The sequence below is a fragment of the Stegostoma tigrinum genome, chromosome 9 (genome assembly GCF_030684315.1).
Source record: "Stegostoma tigrinum isolate sSteTig4 chromosome 9, sSteTig4.hap1, whole genome shotgun sequence".
NCBI lineage: Eukaryota > Metazoa > Chordata > Chondrichthyes > Orectolobiformes > Stegostomatidae > Stegostoma > Stegostoma tigrinum.
The window spans coordinates 76,296,118-76,314,747 of record NC_081362.1 but is presented as its reverse complement, the minus strand read 5'-3'; the positions used below and the strand labels follow the sequence as shown (position 1 = coordinate 76,314,747).

Sequence of the window (18,630 nt, the reverse complement as noted above, 5' to 3'; positions counted from 1 at the left end):
GAGGAACTAAGAAATTATGGAGGAGTTGAACAAATGTTTTACATCAGTCTTCAGGGTAGACACACTAAAAGCATTCCAAAAATAATAAATAATCAAGGGGCAAAAGAAGGACCGGAGATAAATAAAACAGATATCACTATAGAACTAAGAAAGGAAAATAATAGGGTTAAAGGCTGTTAAATCCTCTGGACCTGATGGGTTACAGCCTACAAAGGAAGTGGCCTCAAGCATAGTGGATTCATTGGTGGTAATCTTCCATAAATCTTTAGATTCAGGGAAAGTCCTCCATGGCTGTAAAGCTGCAAATGTAACAACCTTATTCAAAAAAGAGGAAGATAAAAGCCAGGCACCTATAGGCCAGTTAGCTTAACACCTGTCATTTAGAAAATGTTAGTGTACTACAAAGGATGCAACAGCAGAGAACTGCGATATACATCATATAACCAAGCAGAGTCAGCATAGCTTCATGAAGGGAAAATCATGCCTGACAAATTTATTAGAATTCTTTGAGGAACTTAACAAGTAGGACAAACAAAGGTGAACCAGCAGAAGTAGTATCTTTGGATTTCCAAAAGGTATTCAAGAAAGTACTGCACAAAAAATTACTTCATAAGACAAAGCCCCCAGTATTGGTGGCAGTATGTTGGCATGGGTGGAAAATTGGCGAGTTAATACAAGATGTAGACTTGGGATCAGGGTCACCTTCAAGATGGCAACCTGTAACTAATACGGTGCCACGAAGATCAGCGCTGGGATCATAACTATTTAGAGTACAGGCAATGACTTGGATGAGAGAAATGAATCTACTTTTGCCAAAGTTGTGGATGACAGAAAATATTTGGGAAAACAAGTGGTGAGGATGACACAAAGCATCTACAGTTAAGTGAGTGGGCATAAAAGTCAGCAGAAGGAATATATGTTTTTTTTAATTCATTCGTGGGAAGTGAAGTTATGTTATTTGGCTAGACAAATACAGGAGTTGAATATTATTTCAATTGAAGAAGTCTGCAGAAGGCTGCAGCACGGTGGGATTTGATTGTCCTCATGCATGAATTACAAAAAGATAGCATCCAATTTCTTCAGGGAATAGGAAAGGCAATTTTTAAAATATACACTTGTTCATGGGATGTGCTCAGCACTCGCTGGACTACGGTTTATTGCACAGAGGGAAATTAAGAGCCGTCCGCATTGCTGTAGGTCTGGATTCACATATTAACCAGACTGAATAAACCCAATTTAATTCCCTAAACAGCAGATGGGTCTTTTTTAATGACAATTGACAGTGGTTATATGGTCACCGTGAGGCTAGCTTTTCATTCCAGATATTATTGAATTCAAATTTCACCATCCAATGAGGTGGGATTCAAACCCATGTTGTCAGAACTTTGGCCTTGATTACATACTGTATATCTATGTATTAGGTCTCTCTGATGTATTAGAAACTGACTGAAAATTTTCAAAGCAAGTCTGAATACTAATCACCTCAGCTGAAAAACAAAGTAAATATGGTTATGGTTACAAGTACTTGAATTTGTTTTATTCTGTCTGTTCAAATTAATATTTTAACCAGCTTCCTGTCAGGGTTTCCTTATAATGGAAAACATTACACCAGGCAGGGCACCTGCCCAAACATTGTACATATTCAGACTGTCCATAGTCAGCTGCCTGCTCCAAACGCAAGAAATGACAAAATGGTCACATTGACCACATAGCAAATTAATAGCAAATTACTGTATGAAAATTAAGACTAGCTAGGCATGATGGTGACTTAATTTTTTTGATCTCTGTTCGTTTTACATTATGCTGCCAGTTTTGATAATGTAGGGAAGTATTTATATCTTATCATATTTGCTGTTTCAGTGAAAACAATAAAGTTATGATTATTGGCAAAATGGTCAATTAGTTGTAGCTTAATCTATTAAGCACAATTAACAATGGAGTCAAAATAATGTAAGTACACATTATGCAAACAGTTCAAATATATTAAGATTTGATTTTTACATTCAATGGTGACAGAATGGGCAAAATAATGTCATAATTATTTGCACCATTTAGGTTTAGAGTAGCCGCTAATTTCCAATAATTGGATCATCGCAGGATGAATATTGCTTTGTAATGCTGGTATTGACATGAATGCATGGGCAGTTTAACCCAGTGCCAGTTGTCAGTTTGTTCGCAAAGATTGACATGTAAAATATTGGGTTCCACAGTATACTGTCAGTACTGATTGACTTATTGAGGATATGGTTTACCTTTCTTGTTTTGTGAGGATTTCTCATTCGGGATGATTTCTTGATATCCACCTCTGTAGTATTTACACAGCCTGGCTAAAAAAAATATATTGTAATAATTTTAAGTCAATACGTACTTAGTTCTCTTATATAAATGCACTCCAACATAGCATAGTACATGAAACCCTGTTGGAAAGTGGGGTTAATGTTTCTGAGATATGAGATTCCATCAGAACTGGACCAGTTAAAGATGCGTTAGGTTTTGAGAAAATGAAAGGTGGAAGATAGGAGAACGCCATCAAATGGAAAGGTTTGTGACAGGATGGAGATCTGAAGAGATTAAATGGCTAAAGCTTATACGTGCAAAGCCAAAGGGAGTGTAATCTGGCAGGAAAGAAAGAAAAGATGCCTCCAGAATGTGTAATGGTGATATCCTGCTGAAAGTAAAGGAAAATGGAGAGAATAAAGGGAGAAAAAAGAACAAACTAGCAAAGAAGAAAAAGGAAATCGAGACATATGAAAATTAAAGACCCTCCTTTCTCCCTCACCATCTTCCTTTCACATACTCAATTGTCCAAATACAACTGTAACCTCACAGTTCTGATAGAAGGTTATTGACCTGAAACATTAACCTGTCTCTCACTCCACAAATGCAGCCAGATTCAGGGCACTTCAAGAATTTGCTGTTTATATTTAAGATATCTAACATTCACAATTTTTGCTTTTGATTTTGGAAAGTGTCTGAACTCTATTAAAGATAATCAAATTTTAAAACCTCCTTAAACTTTATACAAATCCCCTAAGAATTCAAAGATTCTTAAGAGATATGTTGAATTGTAGAGTAAAAACAAAAGGCATCTAAAATCACCTGAAAGATGCCAAGGCACATAAGATGCTATTTAGGTCACAGTACAGATCGATATACTAAATTGCAAGATACAAAGTACCCTTCAATTGTTTCACTAAATTACATAATGGACTTCAAAAATCGTATCTAAGGAATCTCTAATAGATGAAAAGGTTAATGCAGGAATGAAAGTTAAACATACTCCCAGCAAACTAAGATGATCTCAGAATATTGTAGAAAATAACAGAACAGATATTTCTTTGACTGTACTTAAGTGTATAGAATCATCAGATGCAGACATCTATGCAGCATAATCAGGCAGGTGAGTGTCACGCATCCATAAGGAATCCATTCAATTTTACATCATTTATTTAAGTATGGAGGCTCCAGAACAGTCCTCTGTGGTTGATGTCCTTCAGGACCTCTGCTCAGAAGATTCTTTATCTCTAAGGACAATTAAAAGGAATATCTGCCCAACAAAATCAGCTCCCCGAGAGGGCAATGATCTTTTCGGTGCCAACAGAAGAGTCTTGGGATTACAATGACTGAAGTCATTATTTGTCAGGTTTTGGTCTCTGCTCAGCTGGTAATGATTAAGACAGCATTAGATTTGCAACACCAGACATTCAGCTGGTTCAGTTTTGTACCAGATGATTCTATTCAAATCCGCTTGTTGTGTGATGGGCTTTAAATAATTATAAATTCCTCAATTGCACCATGGGTGAGGATCTGTACTTGAAAGGAGTGGAAACTAGAGAAGCAGGGATTCAGAATCCTTGTCCTACTCTGAGCTGTGTTCCTTTTAATGTTTGAATGGATCAGTGTCCTGTGAAATTCACCATATGTTATTTTAGCGCGTCCTGAATGAAAATAATGCTCATATCTCATCCAATCACCGTTCACAGCATTCCCTGACATTTTTCATTTTGGCATTGAAATTTGAAAATGAGTCATAGAGTCATACAGTATAGAAGCAGACCCTTTGTCCAACTCATCTGCGCTGACCGGACATCCCAATCTGTCCTAGTCCCATTTGCCAGCATTTGGACCAGATTCCAATAATTTATATTTTGAAAATACATTGTTGACCTTAAGGTCTGTCAGATTTTTGTGAGTTTCTCACTCTAAGTTGAGTGGGAAAACCTTGCAACCTCTTGGAAAATTTTTGAAATCTTCCGAATGACACTTGTCATATTGGGTAAAGATAAAGAAAATGCATTCTTTATCCACACCTGAAGGAGTTATTAGTTCCTTCATATATGCAAAGAAAGGGGCGATCAGAGGTTTGATGTGCCCTCTTACAAGACTGGCTTTGTTTGAAGCGTCATTCCAGACTGCAATCAGAGAAGCCAGATCTAAGGATTGCCTGCAACAGATATAGGTAAATAACTAAACTGCATGTGAAACTAACAGGTTTTGATCCCACATCAAAGGAAATTATTGCATACTTCCTATTTGCTCATTTTTCATAACTATTTGATCAACTAATGTGACTTCCACTTGTAGAAACATAATTACAACATCTTTTCATTTAAAGACAGCAGGTAATAATGGAAATGTGAGGCTGAGAGTGGGTACTAGCCTTTCCAGTCCCTAACCACTGAGGAAATGAGTGAGTAGCTGGTGTCAGAAAATGATCAAACCAATTGGACAGGGTCAACCAGGAAGCTGTGATCAAGTCATAGACTACCAGTCATCATTCAGTCTCTTTGAAATCAGCTACAGGGTGGCACGGTGGCTCAGTGGTTAGCACTGTAGCCTCACAGCACCAGGGAACCCGGGTTCAATTCCAGCCTCGGGCGACTGTCTGTGTGGAGATTGCACATTCTCCCCGTGTCTGCATGGGTTTCCTCCGGGTATTCCGATTTCCTCCCACAGTCCAAAGATGTGCAGGCTAGGTGGATTGGCCATGCTAAATTGCCCGTAGTGTTCAAGGGGTGTGTGGGTTATAGGGGGATGAGTCTAGGTGGGATGCTTCAAGGGGCGGTGTGGACTTGTTGGGCCAAAGGGCCTCTTTCCACACTGTAGGGAATCTAATCTAATCTAAATACATACCAAAGTATTCTAACATTTTCAAACTTGGCATGTTTCATAATATTCTTTATATGAAAGAGTCAATTTTATTAGACGGAATATATTGGTAATACTATTGACGTACATTTACCTCTCATGTAGTAATAAGTTTCCTCAATATGCTTCCATTAACAATTAACAAACTCCACTCGATACAAATGCCAGCAATAATATGATCACTTGGAGGGATGTGGACTTTGTAAATGAGGAGTGCCAAGTAAGTTAAAGTTCAAAGACAATTAAGTTGGAATAAAAGCAACATTGTATATTGTATCAACTGTTTCAGAACCATCACCCAATTCAGCTCAAGGAGGCAAAAACCACTCCCATGTTCAGAGGCACTCTTTAACAGCAAATGATGGTTACCTCATTTCATTTGATACTGGATGACACGTCTGTGGATCATTGGATCATATTTGGTAACAATGAACAAGTATATAATATTGAGGGCTGAGTCTTCCTCTGCTCTTCAGCTTGAGGTTAAGCAAGAAAGTGGAGGTAGCAGCAGGAAAATGGGTCACTGAAGCTGAGCACCAGATTCCTTCCTCAATCTCAATATCCCTTCACATGTTTGCCATAATTAGCCGCTCTTCGCCAAACCCCCCATGCTCGCAACAACAACCCACAACCTGCTGATATAACAGGTGTGGAGCTGGATGAACACAGCAGGCCAGGCAAAATCAGCAGAGCAGGAAGGTTGGCATTTCGGATCTGGACCATTCTTCAGAAATGGGGGCAGGGAAGGGGGCTCTGAAATAAATAGAGAGAGGGGCAGGCGATGATAGAAGGTGGATAGTGGAGCCGATGGGTGGAGAGAAGACAGATAGGTCAAGGAGGCGGGAATGAAGCCAGTAAAGGTGAATGTAGGTAGGGAGTTGGGATGGGCGTTGGTCAGTGAGGTGGGAGGAGTGGAGAGGTAGAAGAAAAGACAGACAGGTCAAGGAGGCGGGGACGAGAGGGGCTGGTCTTGGGATGACGTCGAGGGTGGGGAGATTTTGAAGCTTGTAAAGGCCACACTGAGACCACTGGGCTTCAGGGTTCCCAGGCAGAATATGAGGTGCTGTTCTTCCAGCTTTCGGATGGCATCATTGTGGCACTGGAGGAGGCCCAAGATGGACATGTCATCCAAGGAGTGGGAGGGGGAGTTGAAGTGGTTCGCAACTGGAAAGTGAAGTCACAAACTGAGCGTAGGTGCTCCACAAAGAGGTCTCCAAGTCTCCGCTTGGTTTCCCCCATGTAGAGGAGGCCACATCAGGAACAGCGGATACAGTGTTTCACATTAGCAGATGTGCAGGTGAACATCTGTTTGATGTGGAAGGTTTACTGGGGCCTGGGGTGGAGGCGAGGAGGGAGGTGTAGGGACAGGTGTAGCACTTCCTGCGATTGCAGTGAAAAGTGCCGGAGGTGCTAGTGGGGAGTACAGAGTGGACGAGGGGGTCACGGAGAGAGCAGTCCCTCCAGAAAGCAGATAAGGGTGAGGAGGGAAATATATCCTTGGTAGGGGTGTCAGATTGTAGATGGCGGAAGTGCCAGAGTATGATGCATTGGATCCAGATGTTGTTGGGAGGGGGGAGGTTTCATGGGTGCAAGGGGGATTCTGTCTTTGCTGTTATTGTGGGGAGAGGATGTGAGGGCTTAGGTGTGGGAAATGCAAGAGATGCTGTCAAAAATGTTTTCGACCACTGTGGAGGTGAAATTGTTGTCCTTGAAAAATTAGGACATCTGGGATGTCTGGGAGAGGAACGCCTCATCTTGGGAGCAGATGTGGCAGAAGCAAAGGAGTTGGGAATAGGGGATGGCCTTTTTGCAGGAAGGTGGGTTGGAGAAGGTGTATGCTAGGTAGCTGTGGGAGTCAGTGGGCTTGAAATAGATATCAGTTTCCAGGGGGTTACCAGAGATGGAGACAGAGAGGGTCAGGAAGGAGACAGAGGTAAAAGTCATGGTTCAGGTGAACTTAAGGGGCTGGAAGGTGTTAGTAAAGTGGATGAACTGTTTGAGCTCCTCGTGAAAGCATGAGGTGGCGCTGATACAGTCATCGATATAACAGAGGAAGAGGTGGGGAATGGTGCCAGTGTAGCTGCAGAAGACTGTTCCACATATCCTACAAAGAGGCAGGCATAGATGCAGCTACACTGGTATTTGAATAGGGACCATGTTTTCTAGATATAAAGAAGTAGTGTGTTTGTTGTTTGACGGACAAGTTGTCACCACACATGTGGACACAGTAGTTCATCCCTTCTGGGAGAACATTCCAAGCACTTCAAAAACAAGTTATCTGAAGTAATCATTTATGATTTCATTGACTGATTACATTTATCTTGAGCATCTTGGAAAGAACACTTTGCAAGACAAAAGGCATTGGCCACAGCTTCAACAATATCACGTTTGATTTGACTTGATTTGATTTATTGTTGTCACATGCTCCAAGATACAGTGAAAAGTATTGTTTTGTGTGCTCAGTCGAAAAATTACACCTTACATGAGTATATCAGGGTAATAGAAAAAAAAACAAAATGTAGTGTTACTTGCAAGGAAAAAATTGTTTGAATGAGAAAACCAAGGCTGTGAAACGTTCAGGGAGAGGTCACGTGATCGATCTTGTGGTTGAAAAATATTTTGGATTTTGACATAGAGGCCACAATTTTTGTTCTCTAGTGCATGGACACAGGAGAAATCCCCGCTACGCTAACCCCCACCTTTAAAAATGGTCACCAGCGTGACTCAATTTTGGTCACTTCTTCATAGTGCTGTCACTTCTTTAGAACTCTTGACAGGTTCAACAGGGTTTTTCAGTCAATTCCAAGGAATTTATGCATCCTTAAGTGCAATCATCTCTGTAGTTAACCCTCTCCCAAACTTGACTACCCTCACCCAGAGTGTGCCTGACACCCAATAACACACACCTCTGAAAACAGTGCTTGATTACCTCCCTCAGAAAGAATATTTGATGTGTGGCCCCAAAGTGTCCTAGCACTAGGCAGCATGGTGGCTCAATGGTTAGCACGGCTGGCTCACAGCACCAGAAACCCAGGTTCGATTCCACCCTCGGGCGACTGTCAATGTGCAGTTTGCACATTCTCCCCATGTCTGTGTGGATTTCCTCCAGGTACTCCGGTTTCCACCCACATCTAAAGATGTGCAGGCTAGGAGTGGCCATGCTAAATCGCCCGTAGTGTTCTGCGATGTTTAGATTAGGTGGGTTTTAGGGGGATGGGTCTGGATAGGAAGTCTGGGGGTCAGTGTAGACTTGTTGGGCTGAAGGGCCTGTTTTCACACTGTAGGGATTCTACGATTCACTAAGCCCACTGGGATACCTCAGCTTCCAAAAGTATCCTGGCTATTCTAAAGGAATGCACTCAGAACAGACTTGGTTTGAACTGGTATGTTCCATGTGCTGCAGGTTTAATGCAGTGGGATTACCAAAACACAATGGGATTTGAACAGAGACAGCTAGCCATTTCATAGTCCAGCTGCTTCCAGGAATTGTGCCTCCATGAAACCCAAGATGGCTCTATTCTTGATCCTGCGGAAACAGGAAGTACTGCGTTTTGTGGCAGGATTTGTGATTTTGAGCCACTTCTGCCATTTCCTTCATGATCAAAATGTTCTCTGATGTGGCGAACATCTGTGCCAGAGACTCTGAAATGCCTCAGGAGCAATAAAGTTTGACCATTCTGTCTTTATCTAAAGTCCCACTCCTAAAGTGTATGAGTTGAAAACGCACTGGAAGATCTCATCACCTCAAGTGGAAGGTTCCTAAAGGAGAATTTGAAATCTATAACCACTGACTCAAGGAAAAGCAAAATTTGACATAACATTCAACAGTTAGGTGAACACACAGGCATTTCTGAAGCTATGGATTTCCTCCAGGAAGGTTTGTTGCATCCCTGGTACCGGGGTCAAGGATGTCACAGTACTGGCTAAAGAATATTCCTTTAGGAAAGGTTACATAGATAGAGGTCATTGTCTATACTGACACCAGCAACCTAGTTAGAAAGAGGAATGAGGTCCAGCTGGTAGGATTTAGCGATTTAGGAAAAAAACTGAAAGATCGAATCTCTAATGCAGTAATATCAGGATTGGTCCCAGTAACATGTGCTGGTGAGTACTGAAATGGGAAGCGAATAAACACGTGGCTGATTAGGTTGTGCAGGAATGAATGGGGCAAGTGGGACATGTTCAAGGAAGATAGGTGTCACTTTAGCAGGACAGGTGATAACATACAGTAAGATTTGCCAGTATTGTCAGGGAAGGTTTAAATAAGCTTGTTACATGAACGTAAACTTAAGAGGGAATTCAGATAGAATAAAAACAAAGCTGGTTATAGGAAGTAGGAGCTGCTGTAATTGAAAGTGGAAAGCTGTGAAAACACTCCTATAATCAAGCAAGGTCAAATTACAGAAGACTGTTAAAAATGCAGAATGAAATGCACTCTACTTGAATGTTCACAGCATTCGATAAGAATGGATAGCACAAGTAGAAGCAAAAGGATACAATTTAATTGCCAGTGTGAAGATGTGGATTCGGGGTAACCAAGATTGAGAACTAAACATTAAAAGATATTCAATATTTAGGAGGAACAGACAGAAAAGGAAAAGTGGCTGGAGTAGAGCTGATAATAAAGGAAAGAATTAGTGTATGAGTGAAAGAGGATCTCTGATCAGAAACAGGACACAGAATCTGTTTGGGTGAAGTTAAGGAATAGTGAAGGGCCATAAATCTTCATAAGATTGGTTTATAGGCTAGCAAACAGTACTGGTACTGTACGGCATAATATGAATCAGAAAATTAGAGGTGTATGCAGCAATCTACTTAGACTAAATGAACACCAATGGCTAGGAGTATATTCAATGTGGTTTTATGCAAGAATATATAGATTATCCAGTTCCATTTCTGGTCGGTTACAATCCCCAGGATTAATAGTTGGGAGCAGCACTACGATAACAGAACATTAGCTGGATATGGTAGGCTCTCTCTTGTTTAAGATGGCCATTGCCTGACACTTGTGAGCGTGAATATTGGCAGGATATTGCCCAGATCTTGCTGCATTTGAACATGGATTGCTTCAGTATTTGAGTTGTGAATGGTGTTGAACATTGTACAGCCATTGGTAAGCATCCCCACTTCTGACGTTATGATGGAAGGAAAGTCATTGATGAGGCAGCTGAAGATCATTGGGCCTAGGACACCACCCTGAGGAGCTCATTTCATTGTGAATGAAACCTTTGAAGAGCAGGTGTGCATGCTGGAATGGATAGAGATAGAGGAAGCTGATGTGCTGAAAATTTTGTCAAACATTAAGATTGACAAGTCACCAGGCCCGGACCAGATTTATCCTCTGCTGCTTTGGGAAGCAAGAAATGCAATTGCTTGGCCACTTGCGAGGATCTTTGCATCCTTGCTCTCCACTGGAGTCGTACCTGAGGACTGGAGAGAGGCAAATGTAATTCCTCCCTTCAAGAAAGGAAATAGGGAAATCCCCGGCAATTACAGACCAGTAAGTCTCACGTCTGTCGTCTGCAAGGTGTTAGAAAGGATTCTGAGGGATAGGATTTATGACCATCTGGAAGAGCATGGCTTGATCAAATGCAGTCAACACGGCTTTGTGAGGGGCAGGTCATGCCTCACAAACCTTATCGAGTTCTTTGAGGATGTGACTAGAAAAGTTGATGAGGGTCGAGCTGTGGATGTGGTGTATATGGACTTCAGTAAGGCATTTGATAAGGTTCCCCATGGTAGGCTCATTCAGAAGGTCAGGAGGAATGGGATACAGGGGAACGTAGCAGTCTGGATACAGAATTGGCTGGCCAACAGAAGGCAGCGAGTGGTAGTAGAAGGAAAATATTCTCCTGGAAGTGAGTGGTGTTCCACAGGGCTCTGTCCTTGGGCCTCTACTGCTTGTAATTTTTATTAATGACTTGGATGAGGGGATTGAAGGATGGAAGTTTGCAGATGACACAAAGGTCGGAGGTGTCGTTGACAGTGTAGAGGGCTGTTGTAGGCTGCAGCGGGACATTGACAGGATGCAGAGATGGGCTGAGAGGTGGCAGATGGATTTCAACCTGGATAAATGCGAGGTGATGCATTTTGGAAGGTCGAATTTGAAAGCTGAGTACAGGATTAAGGATAGGATTCTTGGCAGTGTGGAGGAACAGAGGGATCTTGGTGTGCAGATACATAGATCCCTTAAAATGGCCACCCAAGTGGACAGGGTTGTTAAGAAAGCATATGGTGTTTTGGCTTTCATTAACAGGGGGATTGAGTTTAGGAGTCGTGAGATCTTGTTGCAGCTCTATAAAACTTTGGTTAGACCGCACTTGGAATACTGCGTCCAGTTCTGGTCGCCCTATTATAGGAAAGATGTGGATGCTTTGGAGAGGGTTCAGAGGAGGTTTACCAGGATGCTGCCTGGACTGGAGGGCTTATCTTATGAAGAGAGGTTGACTGATCTTGGACTCTTTTCATTGGAGAAAAGGAGGAGGAGAGGGGACCTAATTGGGGTATACAAGATAATGAGAGGCATAGATAGAGTTGATGGCCAGGGACTATTTCCCAGGGCAGAAATGGCTAACACGAGGGGTCATAGTTTTAAGCTGGTTGGAAGAAAGTATAGAGGGGATGTCAGAGGCGGGTTCTTTACACAGAGAGTTGTGAGAGCATGGAATGCGTTGCCAGCAGCAGTTGTGGAAGCAAGGTCATTGGGGTCATTTAAGAGACTGCTGGACATGCATTTGGTCACAGAAATTTGAGGGTGCATACATGAGGATCAAATGTTGGCACAACATCGTGGGCTGAAGGGCCTGTTCTGTGCTGTACTGTTCTATGTTCTATGTTCTAATATGTTGAGGAATTAATCACAAAATAGTCCATTTTAGATATAGTATTATCATTGAGCAAAGTCTAATTATTAACCTTATTTAAAAAAAACCTTTAGGAAGTAATGATCATAGTGTGATGTAATTTTCCATTAAGTTTGCAAATTGTACAGTTCAATCTGAACGTGGGATCTTAAATCTATTTGAGAGCAATTATGAAGATACTAGGAGGAAGGTGACTGTTAGAAAAATACATTAAAAGGTTCGATCATAGATAGGCAATGGCTAAAGGATCAATGCTCAGTCTTCAAAAAGTAATGTTCCATTAAGGCAAGAATATCCGACAGGGAAAGTGAAACAAAGGACGTTTGGCACAATCATATCAGATCAAAGAAGGAGCTTTATAAAATTGCGCTAAAACACTGTAATTCTAAGGATTAAAAGAATTTTACAACTTAGCAAATGGGGAACAAGACATTGATAAGGAAGGACAGCATAGAACTTAAATGAAAAAAACAAGGTGCATTAAATTGACTATAAAAGCCTCTATAGATATATAAAAAGGAAAAGATTGGCAAAGTAAATGTGAACCAATTACAGGAGAACAGAGGAAAATATGTAAAAGGCAACTGAGAAATGGCAGAGAAGCTAGTTAAGTACTTTATATCTGTCTTCACAGAGGAAAACATAAGATGTCTCCGAAATAACAAAGATTCAAGTGTTGACAGAAGTGTGTAATTGAAATAAATTAATATTTTGTAGAGAAGCAGCATTGGTGAAATTAACAAGACTGAATGTTGACAAATTCTTAGGAACCAGTGACCTTCATCTTAGTGCTGATAGAGATGGCAATGAAGATAATGGATACATTGGTGACCATCTTTAAAAGTTCTATTTATTCTGCTCTGCAACGATGCCTGCAGATTAGACAATTGTAAGTGTAATTCCACCGTTTACAAAAGGAAGGAGAGAGAAAACAGAGAATCATAGATCTGTTAGCCTGTTGTCAGTAACAGGGAAAACATTTGAATCTATTATAAAGTATGTGGTTATAGAATAGTTAAAAAATAATGACCCACTTGGAAAGTGTTAATGTGGATTTATGAAAGAGAAACCATGTTTGACAAACCTGACAGGACTTTTTGTGAATGTGACTAGCAGAGTCGATCAGGTAAAAATAATGGATATGGTGTAATTGGATTTCCAGAAGGGTTTTGACAGAAGTCCCACGAAGGAATTTAACAAACTAAATTCAAACATAAGGGATTGGAAGTAGTATAGATTTAGGATTGCATAACAGGTAGAAAATATTAATCACCAAAATAGCTTCAAAGGACATAATTAACATTTAAAACTAAACGAAAATAACCTTCTGAATACATTGTTTTCTTAAGCCAATTGAATACTAATTATAGCAATAATAAAGCACAATTAACTTTAATAGCTTCATAAATTTTGCATTTTCCAGTGACAAGCTTTTATAGATTGCTATTTCATTTGGTTTTATGACTTTATTGAGATGTAATGGAAGCAATGTCAAGCAATTTGTCTAGCATTTCTAGAAATAGAATCCAGTCATTGCTTTGCACCATGTGTTAGCAGCCAGTTATTAATACAGGCACTGCGTCATCAAGGGCAAGTTGTCAGACTTTTAATTAATTCCTGTAGCTTTCTGTTGTTATATTCATAAAAGAAAGAAAAATGAAGAAAATTGAAGGTGGCGAAAGCACAGAATTGAATGTTTAAGGTCCACAAGTACTCCTGTGGATGTGAACAATTTTACTACTCTGTTACCAACAAGTTGTGCCATTTGCAGACATCAATTTTGATTCCCTAAGTTATGCAATTTAAATTTTAATATAATTTAATTATGTATTTAAATCAAATTTATACCACTGTGGGATATTATATAATACAAATGCTTTGCAATGTGGATAAGGCAGGAGAGCAATTCATCTGACTCAACAATATTACTTATAACCATGTAAGTTCTAATTGAATCTGTCATGAAATATCATAGTGTGACACTATACAGAAATTCAGCTTGATTTGGATTTGTCTTCATGAAGATTTAATTGAAAATACTTACAAAACAAGCACACAACTTGAGAATTCATAAAAAATCATTGGAATAAAATTGGAAAACCCCTAAAAATACATACAGGGATCGCGATACATTATTAACTTGTACGGTTCAATTCAAACAACTGGTGAACCAACTTCATGATGCTTATTTTTCAAAATAATTACAGTGTGTAGCCAGCATTAATCATAAAGTTCATCAGCTGCAAGCATCAGTTCAAGTTCAAAGTCAAAACTTTTACTTAAGGACCACATAAAGCCAGGGTGCATTTGACCTGCAGCAGGAGCTAGCAGTTGTGCATGAAATGACTCTGGCCTGGGAAACAGAAGTTTTCTGATCATGCACTGGCCACCTTTCAAGTCAGAGGTTGAAAGTAAGAGCTATGCCCTGAATGCCAGAAGTCTTTCAGACATACTGGAAACAAAGAGCACATATCCGTGGCAGTCAATGCCAGAAGTTCAGATTTGTAGATTTGGATACAGTGCAGCACAAAGTTCAATGGCCTCCACTTGAGTGGTAAAGGTCAGTGAATCCATGTTCAATTTAACTAACCTACCATTTATAGCACAAGCCTCACACACTGCTCAATTCATTATGCCTGTATTGCTCAGCTACCAAAACTTACCAATCAGGGTGCACACCTAGTATTCATAAGCTTCACCTCACCCTATATGATTATGATTAGTACTGCTTCAGGATTCACAGCTTGCAGACAGTGTCAAATATTCAATTGATAGACATGTCACCAAAACACATTTCACATCACTCACTGCCACACTTTCCTCTTAAAGAACAAAGTGGCTGACCACTGCCACCTTTTCAAGGGCAACTGTGGTCCCAGCAATGATGCTCATGCCCCATGAATGAATAAAAAGAAACAACTGGAGGCAGCAAGAGCCAGCTGAAAGAGAACAGGCTCTGCTACATAGCCAAACACATGTGGTCAAGACAATGCTAATCAGTACTGGGATTTGAATTATGGCCAGGCATTAGGTTGATAGCATTGAAGTTGACATTATCTTCATACCTAACTTTCTTCCTATCGTTCTACTTCCCTTTTATCCAATCTGTTCTGATTTACAAGTTGCAGCTGGTGTGAAATTACACCTCTTACTTTTCCCATTCCTTCCAGATGGTACATATTATGATTTTGGAAGATATTGTCAAAGGACGATTAATGTGTTACAACGGTGCATCTTGTAAATAGTACACAATGATGCAACTTTGCACCGATGTTACAGGGAATAAATGTTTAAGATGGGAGATGTGATGTCAATAAAACAAACTGTTTAGTTCACAACAGCATGAGACCTCTTGAATGGCTTTGAAGCTGTACTCATCCAAGCAAGTGGAAAGTATCATGTCACACTCCTAACTGAGTGGACAGTCCTGGGAATCAGGTAGTAAGTTGCTTACTGCAGGCTCCCAGCCTCTAATCTGCTTTTTAAATTACCGTATTTATATGGCTGGTTCAGTTCAGTTTAGGTCAATTGTAACTCTTGGGATGACTGATAGTGAGGAGAATTCAGAGATGGTGATGACGTTGAATGTCAAGGGGAGGCGGTTGCATTTTCTCTTGTTGGGGATGGTGATTGCCTGATATTTATTCAAAAAAATGTTGCTTCCTACTTATCAGCTCAAATCTGAATGTTGTCCCTGCTGTGTTGTGTGGACATAGATTGCTTCAGTGTCTGAGAAGCATTGTTTGGTGTGCTCTCTGATGTTGTGAGTAACACAGATTGATCATGTCAACTCAGTTTACTTGAAAAGCAGGAAGAAGGTTCATTAACAGTGTAGAATATGACTAGCAGTAACTGATAGCTATTATGCAACTTTCTTCTAGCATTGCTTCTGGTGGATGTCAGCATATTTCAGTGAGGATGTCTGTACCTAAGCACAGTGTTTTATACATTGTTTTTCATGGAAGTCCAAGTGAAAAAAAATATTTATTGAATGGATAAAATTTCTCCAACCTCTTCAGCTTCTTTCTTCTAGCAACTAGTCTGTTTCGCATGACCACTATTCATTCTGCAAGTCTTGCTGCATTCCAAGGGCTATGATATAGTAGGAAGTAGTTCATGCAGAAATCTTAAAGCTTAAAGCTGGAGAGAATCTTTCAGCAGCTCATACTATGCCACACAGGCTCACAACTTGAAACAACTGTCGAAAGCACCAAAATACTTGCAAAATTGTAGAAACAAACAAAAGAAATTAACTGATAACCAATCGATAAGCAGCTGATGATCCCTTTAAATAGTGCTGCAGAGGGGTTGGGTGCCTCCTCGTGCTCCCGAATGTGATCTCAGTTGTGGATTGTTGAGAGAATGTGTTGGCTAAAGAACTGAGCTTCAAAATAGCACCACTGCCATCAAATCAGTTTTGCATGCTAATTACCTTCGTGAACTGCCTACTCTGGTGAATATTCAATGTATCATGCCAATGCCCTCATCAGTAAGGTGCTCAGTGTAATTCACCCACAAGTGTGTGTGTGTGTGTGCGCGCACATGCATCATGTTTCTGGGGCTCTAAAAGCACTTGTTGTAAATTGGACATTAGTAGGATACTGAATTTCCACCCTATTTAATAATTTAATTCTTAGACAGTTAAATCTACGCAGTAGCATCCATTTTATATTGATTTGCTGACCAGCTTCGGTCATGCAGGAAGTAACGTGAATACCTTTTAGTTATATTTTATGGATTTCTTAAACAAACGTATCACAGGCACCAATATGCATTTCATAAGAAGTAACTCCTTGCTGGTCCATCTGAAAACATTATGTTGTTAGCGAATGAATTGTTTGGCTTATATTTTGCACCACAAACATTATGTTTCTACTTCCCAATGGATGCAACCACCAGATGCATGAAAATACCTTACAAAAAAAAGTGAGATAAAACTACGTAAATATATTGGAATGCTTATTTTAACTGTGGCAAATCCACTGCTGCAAAGAGGTATGTCATACGCTGAATACAAAAGATTGCAAACTGTTTTAAAATATATTGCTGAACATTATCAAAGGTTCCTTTTATTTCTGCATTTATGATGGAGTTGATAGCTTCAAATATTACAACAGAGACTTGAGACTGCACTGCAAAAGGAATGAATAACTTTTGGCCATCCTTCTAAGCTTTTAGCACAGGTTATTATCCCTATGTCCAATTCTGCATTGCTCATTCCTCCAAAAGGTAGTTAACTTGCTTGCTGAAACATTATAATTGAAGATTTTGTTACTGATTTTTGAGGCCAACAACTTCAACTTATTATACACACTTCCCAGAACCATAATGATATTGTTTTTTGAAAAATAATACAATATTGTTGACAGTAATCAAAATTATCTGGCACCTTTTGACCTTAAATAAACTGCCTACTACCAGAACAGGACTATTGGTTGAGAAAGAAAAAGTCATGTCTCACAAACTTGATTGAATATTTTGAGGAAATGATAAATATGATTGATGAGGACATGATGGTAGATGTTGTCTATACTGACTTTAGCAAGGCCTTTGACAAGGTGTCTCATGCAGGCTAACACAAAAGGTGACATGGGATCCATGGTGAGCTGGTAAGATAGATACAGAACTGTCTGAGTCATAGAAGAGAGAGAGTAGCAGTGGAAGGGTATTTTTCTGACTGGACATCTATGACCAGTGATGCTCTGCTGGAATTTGTGCTTGGACCCCTGTTGCTTATAAGATATAGAAAAATGAGTTAGAGGAGGTCCAGAGCTTCAAGTTTCTCAGAATAGTATTTCCAACAATCTATCCTGGTTCATCCATGTTAGCACAGCAATCAGAATAGCACACCAATGGCTCTACTTCCTCAGATGTCTAAGGAAATTCAGCATATTCACAATACCTCTGACTAATTTTTATAGATGCACCATGGAAATCATTCTATCTGATTGCATCAGAGCTAAGAATGGCAACTGCTCTACCCAAGATCACAAGAAAATACAGAGCTGTGAACACAGTCCAGTTCATCACGAAAACCAGAGATAACATAGTGTGGAGCGGGAGGAACACAGCAGGCCAGGAAGCATCAGAGGAGCAGGAAAGTTGACATTTCAAATCAGGACCCTTCTTCAGAAATGAGGAGGGGGAAGGGACCTGAGAAATAAATAGAGCGGAGGGGTGGGGCTGGGGAAGGTAGGTAGGATGGTGATAGGTGAGTGCAGATAGGGTGTGGTGGGGATTGGTCAGTGAGGTGGGAGGGGCAGATAGGTGGGAGAGAAGGTGGACGGGTTGTGTCAGTCAAGGAGGCGGGGATGAGAGGGAGGGTTGGTCGTGGGCTGAGGCCAGGGTTGGGGAGATTTTGAATCTGGTAAAGTTCATATTTAGGCCATCAGGCTGTAGGCTTCGGAGGCGGAATATGAGGTGCTGCTCTCTAGTTTGCTGGTGGCATCATTTTGACACTGGAGGAGGCCCAGGATGGACATATCACTCAGAGAAGGCGGTGAGTTAAAATGGATCGCAACTGGAAGGTGTTGTTGTTTGTCATGAACGGAGTGCAGATGCTCTAAAAGACGGTCACCGATCCTCCGCCTGGTCTTACCGATGTAGAGGAGGCCACATT

General features: G+C 40.5%; 1 protein-coding gene across 2 annotated transcripts in view; it reads right to left on the bottom strand.

Moving 5' to 3' along the window:
* The window catches only part of rgs7b (regulator of G protein signaling 7b), a 405,937-nt gene that overhangs the window by 54,418 nt on the left and 332,889 nt on the right, over positions 1-18,630 (bottom strand). For both annotated transcript variants that reach the window (XM_048536139.2, XM_048536137.2), the window contains exon 10: positions 2,253-2,327. In XM_048536139.2, coding sequence (XP_048392096.1) covers positions 2,253-2,327 — 75 coding nt within the window. The remainder of the gene's footprint in view (positions 1-2,252; positions 2,328-18,630) is intronic.